General features: G+C 44.5%; 1 protein-coding gene across 1 annotated transcript in view; it reads left to right on the plus strand.

Annotated features, from left to right (window-relative positions):
- The first annotated feature begins 500 nt into the window (after positions 1–500).
- KCND2 (potassium voltage-gated channel subfamily D member 2) overlaps positions 501–13350 on the plus strand; it is a 288864-nt gene continuing 276014 nt past the window's right edge. Inside the window, exons 1-2 of the mRNA XM_083463561.1 lie at positions 501–1153; positions 3558–4724. Of these exons, the coding sequence (XP_083319687.1) occupies positions 3610–4724 (1115 nt within the window). The 5' untranslated portion in view covers positions 501–1153; positions 3558–3609. The remainder of the gene's footprint in view (positions 1154–3557; positions 4725–13350) is intronic.

Here is a 13350-nt window from a genome sequence, read left to right on the forward strand (position 1 = left end):
AGAGAGAGAGAGAGAGAGAGAGAGAGAGAGATCTCCCAGGAATGACGATCATTTTCGAAAGCTGGTTCAAGGCGATTTGGCCAGCGGCTGCAAAACACAGCGAAACATTGCATAACCTCAGCTTAGTTGGTTGACATTTGCAAATGGGCATTCTTGGGAATCCCACAAAGTTTCAGAAATATTAGAAAAGGGGGGGGGGAGAGAGAGAGAGAAACCACCTTCTGCAAAGACTCATTCAGAAAACGTGTGTGGTGGGGCAGACGGACAACCAAGGTGTCGCCTGCGTGCTTCCGATGGGGGCAGAGCGACACACACACACACCCCCGCTGCCCCTTCGCCTGTGTTGCCAAGCCGGAGTGTGCACCGATTTGCAATTCTCTTCGTTCCTCTCCGGATCGATGCCCTCCTCCTCCTCCGCACCGGGACTCCCTCCGCCTTCTCTCCCCCCCGCCCCCCCCCCGCGCCGCCCCAGTGACATTTGCCGGGTGGGAGGAGGCGAAAGAGGCGCCTGTGTGAAATCATAACCTGCAGCAGCAGCGGCGGCGGCGGCAGCAGCAGGGTGGGCTTCTCTCCCCTCCTCCGCCTCCTGCTGCCGTCTTCCCCGCTTCCTTCTCCGCAGCCCCGCCAGCCCCGAGCGGCGGCAGGAGCGGCAGCAGCGGCAGCATCCTCGGCGGCGGCAAGCAAGAAGCCCCCCTCGCCCGGCTCTGCCAGGCATGGGCCACCCACTGGAAAGGCAGCAGCAGCAGCAGCGAGGAGGAAGCCGCTCTTCGCCCCCAGCCCTGCCCTCCGCCAGCAGCAGCAGCCCGCGGCATGGACGGCGGCAGCAGCAGCAGCCCTCCGACTGCCTGACTGGAACCGCCGCCGCCGCCGCCGAGCAGGGCTGGTTCCTGAGAGGAGGAGGAGGAGGAGGAGAGGAAGAAGAAGCGGGTCTGCATTGAGCCGCCAGCGGGCGGGATTGCGTCGCTCTCGCCACACGCCCACCGGCCGCCCCGCCGCCGCCGTCGAACTTGTTGCTGAGGGGAAGCGGCGGGAAGAAGGGGCGGGCGGAGGAGAAGCCTCTCGCGGAGAGAGGTGGCGGGGAGGGGAGAGACGCACGCGCGCCCGCCACCTCCATGCCAAACGGGGCGCCCCGGCCACGAGGCGACTTCGCCAGGTGAGGAGATACTGCAAGGGAGGGAGGGAGGGAGGGACGGAGCCCACCTCAGGAAAGAGACCCCCCCTCGCCTCCACACACACAGCGGTCACACGCCTCTACTCCATATTATTAGGAACACACACACACACACATGGGTCAGCAACGGTTGTTTTTTTTTAAATGTTTAATTCCATCTCTCTCCGCAGCCGCCGCCAGAGGTTTTGGGCGCCGCGCCACCTGCTCGGCAGCATCAAGTGGCGGGGAGAGTTTGCGAGGGCTCGAGAGGCGCCCAGGCGAGGCGGCGCTGAGGGAAGGCGCGCGCCTTTTTCGCACTTTTTTGGGGGGGCGGGCGGGCGAGGCGAATTCGGGCGAAGGGGGGGTTGCAGGAAGCGGGGGTGGGGGTGGGGAGAGGAACCGAGAGCGCTCTGGGCTCCCCAGAGAACTGAGGCAGTTTATTTACTTTCTAATCTCTTTCATTAGATTGTTTGGGGGGGTGTCCCGGGGGGGGGAATCACACCCCACCAGCCCCCTTTCCTCCCTGAGACTACAAAATGAACTTCCTGCCTATGTCCTCCTGCCCCCCCCCCCCCGCGTGTCCTCGGTTTCATATTGCCCATAAATCTCTTTTTTTGTGGAACTGTTGCTGGAACTGTTTCTTTTGCGCTGCGTGAGCTGTATTTCCCCCTCTCCCTCATAGTATCTTCAGACTCCCTAAGCTTACTTATCTTCTGACATCCCTGTACTCCCTAAGGCATGGCGGGGGCAGGGGGGCAGATGTCCCCCCTAGGTCAAGTAAAACAATAGAAATAACTAATTGACCTATCACGTCGGTTCTGCCCCCCCAACCAAGTCCCGCCCCCCTACAAAGTCCTGCCTATGCCCATGCCCCAAGGCACCCACAAACACCCACACTTGCTCATAGGACCCCAAGGTGTCTTCAACCTTTCCTGAAGATGGTCAGGCATGAGATTTCCCTCCTGCTCCCCAGACACCCACTGACCCTCCCTTCCTCTTCCTCAACTATGAATAGTCTAGCCTAACTCAACTGCATTTGCAAACTCAAATCAGTTTAGTTCCCCTCTACCCAAATCAGCACCCTCAAGTTCCATCCCTATCCTCTCAGGAACAAACTCCCAACTCCTCTCCCTCCCTCCCTCTCTTCCCCTCCAACTTCTCCTTCATTTCCCCCCTCCCCGACCTATTACGAAGCTCCTGCCTTTTCTCTCTCCATTTAATAAAATATGCCCCCCCCTTTCAAAAGAACCTCTCCCTCAGAGTTTCCTACTTTTATTCCTGCACCTACAACTGGTCCTTCTTCCTGAACTTCTGCCCAGAGAAAGTCACATTTTGACTTTCCCTAATTGTTCAATATGCCCATCTTGCTTACTAAGGTACTCTGTTTCTTTTTTCCTCTTCACCTTCCCTAAGACAACTTGCAGAATCCAGGTCCCATTTTCTTCTAAACACCTGTTCCTTCAATCACCTGTTCCTCAGGAGTCAAACCGTCCCTCCACAAGTTTTCTTAAAAGAAAGCTTGTCTTTCCCTAACTTTTAAGTTACTGGTTTGCCTTTATCCCTCTGCCCTGTTTCCCCAGAACAGGAGGAGTCTGGAGAAGGTGAGTGATGGGTTGACATGATGTGAAATCATCTGTGAACTCAGAGTGGACATCTTCTTCCTAAGCCTGCTGTTTCCTAATGAATGGATGTGGGAAAATTAGCAAGTGTTCCTTCAGCAGCATAGCTTAAGGATTTACCAAAGGGAACATAGCATAATCATCTGTTCTCTCTCTTCATTTCCAAGCCAGATATTTGCAGCTGATGGCTAATGTAGGAGTAGGTGGGAAGGGATTTGGGCTTGGAGTGCATCTCCAGGAATCAGGACAGTACAGGAATTGTTCCTAGCTAGTAAATTGCGCCTTTGGCCTGGAATATTATCTAACTGCTGCTTATTGGACCTGGCAGGCTGGCTGACTGATTACCTCTTGCAGCTGCTTTCCTATTGCTGTATTTTTGTGCATGTGGAGATTTCCTTATCAGGAACCAAGTGGTAGAGACAGGAGGTGCCAGTTCGGGGATTATAGTACTACATGACATCTATCCAGCTACCATCAATAGTTAATATACAAAATCCGATTTCTTAGTCTGACTTGAATAATGATGGCAAATGAGAGAAGGTGACATAGAGTAAGAGGGGAGAAATGGGTAAGGTTTTTATTATGTACTCAGAGTATGTTGATACTGCTCTTCACTCTATGAAATGATCCCAACAGTAGAACATCAAGTAACACATCGGTAGAGTAAACATATAAAATAATAGAATGATAAAATAAACCTCAAAGCAACAGACATAAACATAGACATTTATATTCTTTGGAAATAGCAGGCATCCTAATTTCTTGGTACATTTTGTTTTTTTATGTAGACTGGATTATTTCTAAAAAGAACCCCTGGGCATACCAGTAGCAACTTACACCATGGCAGCAGGAGTAGCAGCATGGCTGCCTTTTGCTCGGGCAGCTGCTATAGGATGGATGCCGGTGGCCACAAACCCTATGCCGACTGCCCCTCGCCAAGAGAGGAAGCGTAGCCAGGACTCTCTGATTGTGCTGAATGTCAGTGGCACCCAGTTCCAGACCTGGCTGGATACCCTGGAACGCTATCCTGACACGCTGCTGGGCAGCTCAGAAAGGGATTTCTTCTACCATCCTGAGACGCAGCAATACTTTTTTGACCGGGACCCTGACATCTTCCGACACATCCTCAATTTCTACCGAACAGGGAAGCTACACTACCCGCGTCAAGAGTGCATCTCAGCCTATGATGAGGAGCTGGCCTTCTTTGGTATAATCCCCGAGATCATTGGTGACTGTTGCTATGAGGAATATAAGGACCGGCGGCGGGAAAATGCCGAACGTCTTCAGGATGATGCTGATCAGGATAATGCTGATGAGTGCAATCTGCCCTCCATGACAGCCCGGGAGAGGATGTGGCGGGCCTTTGAGAATCCACACACCAGCACGCTGGCCCTGGTATTTTACTATGTTACGGGCTTCTTCATTGCCGTCTCCGTCCTTGCCAATGTAGTGGAGACAGTACCCTGTGGGCTAAGTCCTGGTACCATCAAGGAGCTGTCCTGTGGAGAGCGCTACGATGTGGCTTTCTTCTGCCTGGATACGGCCTGTGTCATGATCTTCACAGTTGAGTATCTGTTGCGTCTAGTGGCTGCCCCGAGCCGTTACAAGTTTGTGCGTAGTGTCATGAGCATCATTGATGTAGTGGCCATTATGCCCTATTACATTGGTCTTGTGATGACCAACAATGAGGATGTCAGTGGGGCCTTTGTAACACTGCGTGTCTTCCGTGTATTCCGGATCTTTAAGTTTTCCCGCCACTCGCAGGGTTTGCGCATCCTGGGCTACACTCTGAAAAGCTGTGCATCGGAGCTTGGCTTTCTCCTCTTTTCTCTCACTATGGCCATCATAATCTTTGCTACGGTCATGTTCTATGCTGAGAAAGGCTCAACATCCACCAAATTCACCAGCATCCCTGCAGCTTTCTGGTATACCATTGTCACTATGACCACCCTTGGGTAAGTGCATATTGGTTTTGGTAGCTACCTGAGCAGAATATAAAAAAAGCCATGTTGCTATCATTGCTTTTCCGATTTTGTGTTTCAAAATTGTGTGAGGAAAGTGACAATGTACCCCTGTGTTTTGATCAAGGATGTGCCTCTGACCTATCTGTCTGTGGTGATGTGGAGAAGTATGGGAGTTCTCCATCTCTGATTGAGCACAATAATGAGAGGTCCTTGCAATTGTAAGATCGCTTTAATTTTAATATTTTTCCTCTTGCATATTGAGATCCCAGTGTTTAAATTTCCATTCACCTACTTCTGTTTGAATGTTAGTGAACAACAGGTGATGAGTTACATGCTTGAAATCCAATCTAAAATTTAGTGATTTTGCTCTCATGTTAGTGCTGGACCAAAATTGTAAATTCTTTTAAAATATTTTAAAGGTGAATGTATCTGTCCGAGAAAGAGTAAGTATATTTTTACAAACTTTAGTCTAACCTCAGGAAAGTCAATATTATTCTCCAACGGAATCAGAAATGGGATGATACCTACCAATTTACATGCATTTATGCCAGTGCTGGTATATCAGAATGATATATTATGATGTTTGTACTTAATATGTGTTAAATCTAAGTCCTGCTAACTTTGAAAAGATAACAACGAAAATTTCAAACCCATAATAATATAGTGAACTTTTTGTGGGAAGTCAAATTCTTCTGAAACTGCAGCAAATTTAACAAGGACATTAATAACTGGTGTAGTATTGTATTTCTAAAAACATGTTGTGTAAATATATTTGCTTAAGATGGAATATGATACAACATTAAAATCAATGGTTCAAGTGCTGGATTTGACCTGAGGAGGTAAGTCAATTCTAGGGACACCATAGTCATTGTATTCGCAAATCTTTGCAAAACCTTAGTCAAATGTATGGCTTAAAAAATGTAACCGTATTTATCTCATTTCAAAATTTTCATTGCTGCAACATCCATATAAACTTATTTGCTGAAGATAAACTCTCTCTGTATCAGAATTAATGAACTCACAGATTATGTTTTATATAGAAAACCATTTGCAAAGCATTAAAAATGTGCATAAGTATACTGCTATCATTTTCTATTCAACAATGGTATTGGCTGATAAGGAAAATTATTATGGAGGTAAATCCTGAACACTGAAAATATTGTTCTTGCAGAGGACTTGGCATTTCTGTAGTGGATAGTGATCTAGTTATACAGGAAATTGGTAGTCCCTCTCTATATGTTACATTATTATTATTATTATTATTATTATTATTATTATTATTATTATCCATTTTAATGTTGTTTCTTGCATAGGGCAAAATACAGTCAATTAAGCTCCATTACATTCAATAGAAGAGATTTAAGCATGTACTTAACTCTCCCATTGAAATCAGTGCTGTGTAAAAGTGCTTAACTCTGGCTTGATTGTGCATACAAATTAGGTTGAAATTAGTAATGATAATGTCTTTGAAAAGGAACCAGTCATGAATAAACGGGGGCAGGGAGCTGATTTTAAAGCAGAAGGGTTGTATATGTTGGGAGTACTGAATCCTCTTCCACTCAACGGTTTATTTCTCCCCAACTCTTCCATTCCGCCATTTTTCTCCCAGATAGGCAAACCTAGTTTTCGAGCATTGGAGGTGGGAGGGAGGTGGGACTGACTGACTGTGGGAAGAAAACAGAGAGACAAGGGAAGGCTCAGTACCTCCCACCTGCTCACTCTTTTTGCTCATAAAAGTAGACCCACATCCTCTGTTTTTGATGGGATTGAGGCATATCTGTGTCATGCCTATATATTAAACTAAAGTGTCTAATGAAATGTCTAGTTTTGCACTCAGGGAAATATTACCAGTAGCATTTTTTTAAAATAAGTGGTACACAGTGTTGATCTAATATTTGCCATAACACTTGAAGAAACAATGTTGATGCAATATCTGCCGCAATATCTGAAGAAGAAGAAGAAGAGAAAGTCTGGTCAGTAGTTGCTGTGACTCACATTACGTGCAGGACATGTTTAAATGACTGCATTGATGGTAGTATCTGCTTGTTCTTGTCCATGGTGCTGAAGAGTCACTTGTCTTTTGTTACATCGCCTTGCCTTTGAATTTTCCCCATGTTGTTATTATTTAGTGGGATGATGGCACCAGACACTTAGGAAAGTAGGTAGTCTGATATGCAGATAAATAGAATTGTTCTGCTTCTTTGCTCCTTAAACACTAGTTAGACCACGTTGCGTCTTATGACAAAATGTCCATTGTCCCACTGTGTGATACTTTATAAAGCAGCTTTCCTACTTTTGTATGATACCCCCTTTCCCTTTTAGGACCACCTCTATGCATATTCTTAATGCTCTTAGAGAGAAGGAGTATTACTAGTACCAAGAATATGTATTAATGTTAAACTTGGCTTGAAGGGGTGTTGACAAAAAAGCACTGTGTAAGTTTTTTGTGGTTCATTACTATACACATCAACCGATTGACTGATTCAGTTTATCTTTTCATATCAGTTCTTTGCAATTATAGTGAAATTATAGTGAAACAGTAATCTCAAGAGTAATCCCTGCACCCCACAAATTACCGTATTTTTTGCACCATAACACTCACTTTTTTTCCTCCAAAAAGTAAGGGGAAATGTCTGTGCGTGTTATGGAGGAAATGCCTACGGGTGGCATGCCTACGGATTTTCCTCCTCTAAAAACTACGTGCGTGTTATGGTCGGGTGCGTGTTATAGAGCGAAAAATACGGTATATTTTCATTTGGGACAAGGCCAAAAGAAGGAAAAGTAGAAGCAGGAGAAAGCAAACTCAAGGTTGTTATATATTATTCACTTCTAAAACTCAGTGTTAAATTCTGCAGTTCTCCATTAGACAAAATTATCTTCAGTTTACATGGTTGGCTTAAAGCCTATTTAAGGACATTAAGATTTGTTTGTATAAAAGAATGTTTTAATTATGGACAAAGTGAAATGAACTACACTTTGCTTAGTAACTTCTCTTGAATGCTATAAAACCACATGAAGGTTTCTGGTAAGTAAACAGCTAAATTTTGTACATTGTAGAAAATGAATATGGGCTTTTCTGAAATAGCAAGGATATGGAATGAGAACTTAGTCATGGAAAAGTCATAATGCTGGGAGCAAAGCCATATTTCTTTGTGATTGCTAGACAATTTACCAATCTTATAAAAATGCAACAGATTACATTTTCTTTTTTACAGAGCACTCCTCATGTTAAATATTGTCATATTTTAGTCTCCAAAAACAGCTCTAATAATACAATTCTATGCATGTTTACTCAGAAGTCACAATATGTTCATTGGAACATATTGCACAATACTTCAGCCTTTTTCAAGGAGTTAAGTGAGATGTTAGAATAAAAGCTTGGACCAACTTTAAAGTAGATCAGAAACAATCTTGTTTAGCTGTAGTCCAGCTTGAGATAGCTACAGTACTGTTTGCCACTTTTTATTGATAATTCAGTGTGGGTCGAATCTATGCTAATTTGTAATGCCAGAGATCTGGTAAATAAATCAATAATGCAGATTTTAGTAAAGTATGGATAAAGTAAAAAAGCAAAAACCAAACTTTTTTGTTTAATTAGTATTGCAGTTTATGAATCATCACTACATTTTTGCAGTTAGTAACCAGGCAAAAGTAATTATCTAGGCAATAATACATAAAAGTATTATTAGTATTATTAGCTATTTCAGTGTCTGATTATATTTCCACATAGAGGTGACTTTTTTGAAAGTGATTTGCAAATACATCCTTGGTCTTTTGTTGCTTTCCAGCTGTGAACTGCTGCCCCTTTATGTACCGAATATATAAAGCTGCTATTTGTTTATATTATCGTTTTGTTTAAAAGCAAACAGTGGCAGCCTATCAGTTTGACGCGAAACAGTAGCTTTTACAAATTCAGGGGACACGACAAACATACAGAAGTATATAAGTGCTGCCTGACAGAAACCCGTGAGCTTGCATAATGTGGATGGCAGTGGAGCCTACATAGAAAAGTGGGGGTGGGGGGAAGGGTTTAAAGAAATTAGAAGACTGATTGTGTGGCTCTATTAATCAAGTTAGTGGCTAAGTGCACTTTGAGACACAGAATGTTCATGCGTCAGTTGAAAGTATCCTCTCTCCATCACACACACAATGGAGGTCAGAGGCAGGAAAGGGAATCAACCTGCACACACCCCAAACAGCTTATAGAAAGTATCCTGGAGAAAGAGAGAATTAAGGTTGGATTGGAGAGATGCCTTTCTCATCACTAAAACTGCACGTCCTCCACTCTGGTTTTGGCCTGGCAGTCCTGCAATGCTACATAGAACAGAGGGAACCCTTTTCGGTGGGTAGGTGGGTGAAGAAAAATGATGTTATTATACCTTTTCAACTCATGAAACTTGTCTTCTCTCCTCCCCACCAACACCATTGAACAGTATTGCAAGGCTTGTGTTATTGACTGCCTGGAATTATAAATGGGATACACTTCCCAACATTTTGTTGCAGGTGTCACTTGTTACTATAGTAATCTCACCTCCAGCATCAGAGGCATCCAATTATTTCTAGCCAATTTTTCACGGAAAAGAGACAGCCCCCAAAGCCCACAAAACTGCTTTATTTCTCAGTTCTGTATCCCCTGCCTCTGACCACTACAGCCTCTCTTTTGGCCATCCCTGCTTAAAACCTCGCTGCTAACGAAGTCCCCTTTTTGGTCATTCTTGCTGTATTTGTGTATCACTATTGCTAACTTGTCTCCTGTGCATTTTTACTGTGCAGTTATCTATACCTATCCAGGTTTTTGACGAAGCCCCCCATGATATTCTTGCAGAAAAGCTGGTAAAATGTAGATGAGGTAACTGTTAGGTAGATTTGTAGCTGGTTGATTGAACTAGCCCAGATTTTACTCACTAATGGATCCTCATCATCCTAGAAAAAAAGTGACAAGAGGGGTGCCTTAGGGTTCTGTCCTGGGCATATTGTTCAATGTATTTATAAACAGCTTGGATGAAATGCCCCAGCTAAGGGAGGAAATGGTACCACACTATTCTACCTTGGTCAGACCACATCTGGAGTACTCAGTCCAGTTCTGGGCACCAAAGTTTAAGGATATTGACAAGCTGGGACATTTGCCGAGGAGGGTGATCAAGATGATCAAGGGTCTGGAAGCCAAGTCTTATGAGGAATGGTTGAAGGAGCTGGGTATATTTACTCTGGATAAGAGGAGACTGAGTTATGATAGCCACCTTCAAATATCTCAAGGGCTCTCGCATGGAAGATGGAGCACGCTTGTTTTCTTCTGCTTCAGAGGGTAGGACCCTAACCAATGACTTCAAGTTACAAGAAAGGAGCTTCCAACTGAACATCAGGAAGAACTTTCTGACAGTAGGAACAGACCCCCTCGTAAGGTGGTGGACTCAGCTTCATTGGAAGTTCTGAAGCAGAGGTTGGATGGCCATCTGTCATGGATGCTTTAGTTTAGATTCCTGCATTGCAGGGAGTTGGACTAGATGACCCAGAGGGTTCCATCCCATTCTACAATGCTGTGATTCTAGGGTTCTAAGAATGTACTATTTATGATGCAAAGTCTATGGATTTTAACAGAACAAAGTTAAAACGCCAAGATGAAAAGATTGTGTAAACATGAGTTTTATGAAAAAAAATGGTTAGAAATATATTACTTTTAATGTCTGAATTAATTCAGCTTGTAACACACATTATAATTATGTAATTTCATAAGCTTCCTCTTTCAGGTTTACAATCAAGGGCAATGACTTGTGGTCCCAGGGCAGAAACACACTATATTCAAGGGCTGGAGAATTGGATCTGTTGTCAGGCTGAATCCTTATCTCCCAACACACCGCACAGCTCATGTTAGACAGATTGGTGGGGTTCCAAATGGTTGATCAGCTGATATTAGGCGATCAAATCTTGCCTAGTGCTCTGCAAGTTGTGTTCTAATGACAAGTAAAACAGCCTATCAAATGCCTGAGAGCAAAATTCACATCTGATGCCAAAAAGATAGTAACAGGTGGGGCATTCTGAGAAGGGCATTCCCATAGATTGGAGACCAAAACCAAAAAGACCTTCTAACTTGTCACCACTCTCTGAATCTGTCATGGAGGTTGCATATGGAGGAGGGCCACTGATTTAAATTTTGGATCAGCTCAGGCAGAGAACAAAGTTTACAGGTGGGAATATACCATGGAGAAGGCCAGGAAGAAATTTGAAGGTCAAAGAGTTTGTAGTAGTTGAAGAAAAAGAACACATGCTCAAGATTATTCCCCTAACAGATACTGTTTGGCGCGGTGTGCAAAGCTGTATGGCCATTGAAAGAACCAGGAAACTCGTAATTCGGGCGGTGGCCCGTTGGGTGCGCTCAATGTATGGCCGAGTCATTTATCATGACCGTATCCGGATTGGCGACCAAGCTTTATACCGGAATGACGGCGTCCACTTATCGGATCTGGGGAACGACATTTGGTTAGCTAGTGTCAGCAAAAGCATCTGGGATTGGTTGCAGCTTTGAAGGTATTGGCGGCGAGCCTTTAGCTCGGGTGGCGGTTAGGCATTGGAATAATGTGTTGTGGTGTGTCGAAGTGCTAGGTGTGGCCATCGCCTATGCCTTCAATTTATAGGGGTATTCCGTTAAAGGAATCTGGCGGTCGTGTATTCCGTCCGAAGCCTGCTTGGCGGGAGGCCATGGCACGACCCTCGGTGACATCAGGGGTGAGCCTATAGTTGGATTAGCATCAACAGGTGTTGACCCCCTGGTGAATAAACCCACTTGTTTTGCGATCCAATGCCTAAGCCAATACCTTTTCATTGCTGTAATCAATAAAGTTGTGGCCTTTTCTAGCCCATTAACCTTATATCACGTGTCCCTTTGTCTTCATTTTACTTCGCGGGGGTCGGGTCCTCGAACCACAAAGACTCTCCTCCCTGAAAGAGAGGGGAGTGGTTGTGGGCGGGAGCCCGAGCACCGCCCCTAGCAGGGGGCGTTGCCCCCTGCCTCCAGCTCACCTGGCTGGCACTCACGCCCCCCCCGGTGGCCGCCCAACCAGGTGCCATGGGGGGGCGTGTCCAGCAGCCTTTATGCTGCAGTGCCAGCCTCTCCCCGGCCTCATTTCTATTTGTCGTCCTGAGCGAGTCACCCACCCTCCACTCCCTTTGAGTTAGGGCTTAGGTCATTGGCCTTGCTATGGACCTTAGGTTGGTCGCCCCGGTTGCCCGGGGGGCCTGGTAGGAGTTTTTCCATTTGGCATTAGGCATTTTGGTTTTTTCGCCTACCTCATAGCAATTGTCACAACTTTCTGGTGGTATTGGTGGGTAGGTTAGGCATTGGAATAATGTGTTGTGGTGTGTCGAAGTGCTAGGTGTGGCCATCGCCTATGCCTTCAATTTATAGGGGTATTCCGTTAAAGGAATCTGGCGGTCGTGTATTCCGTCCGAAGCCTGCTTGGCGGGAGGCCATGGCACGACCCTCGGTGACATCAGGGGTGAGCCTATAGTTGGATTAGCATCAACAGGTGTTGACCCCCTGGTGAATAAACCCACTTGTTTTGCGATCCAATGCCTAAGCCAATACCTTTTCATTGCTGTAATCAATAAAGTTGTGGCCTTTTCTAGCCCATTAACCTTATATCACGTGTCCCTTTGTCTTCATTTTACTTCGCGGGGGTCGGGTCCTCGAACCACAATATAGTATTTTGATGACTTGCTGATTTCATGAAACTGCCATGGCTTGAGCATTGTGTCACCAAGTGTCAGTTTGGTGGCAGGTACGGTAATTCGTTTTCCTTTCCTTAGATTGGAAGCAGATGGAATCTGGTGTTTTGGCAGTTGAGTCATTATGAGTCAGAAAATAGCAGTTTGACTGGAGCAGTGGAGACCAAAAGCCAAAACAACAAATATTTTACTGCAACACTAACAGCATGAGCTGTCATGTATGATAATGGCAGCTAGGATATGATTTATTAGTCTTGGACTATTATTTAAGTGATGTTCTGGAGTGTTAGAACGAGATTAAAAACCTGACTTAAAATAACAGAAAAATCCAGGAATCCAAATGAGTGTTACCTCATTTCTTGTCCCCATTTGTTTTTACAAAAATACTGAAACATTTATAATACTGGTGACTGCAATGTTCTTACCAGGTTGGAAAAGGGAGCTGTAATATGAAGCACAGTGAAATATAAAAAAACCTTTGCAAATAAAATATTTATCTGATATTTTGTTGACATGAACAGTATTTTACAAGCACAAGAGAAAGTACTCACCTTGTTTATTATTTACCAGGAAATTTTGTTCATCTTATTGCTTTCTTTGTCATATAGAACTTTGTTCCTGGAGGTTACTCAGTATCCACAGAAAAATCCCTTCTTTATAGAAAACCAAGTGAGAAGAGAATCAGTATTTATATGGCAATTGTTTTAAAACAATTAGGAATTAATAAACTGTCCAGAACTAGTGATACAGTTGCAAATGCATATATTCAAAAACAAGCCCTTTCCATCACTGTGGTCCAACATTTGGTGGTCTGCTTTGGTGAGAATTATGTTACCTACTTAAAACATTTTAAAACCCCTTATTATTTTCCAGCTTATCACAGAAAACATTTCTA

The sequence above is a fragment of the Podarcis liolepis genome (assembly GCF_965112155.1).
Source record: "Podarcis liolepis genome assembly, chromosome: 10".
Classification (NCBI taxonomy): Eukaryota; Metazoa; Chordata; class Lepidosauria; order Squamata; family Lacertidae; genus Podarcis; species Podarcis liolepis.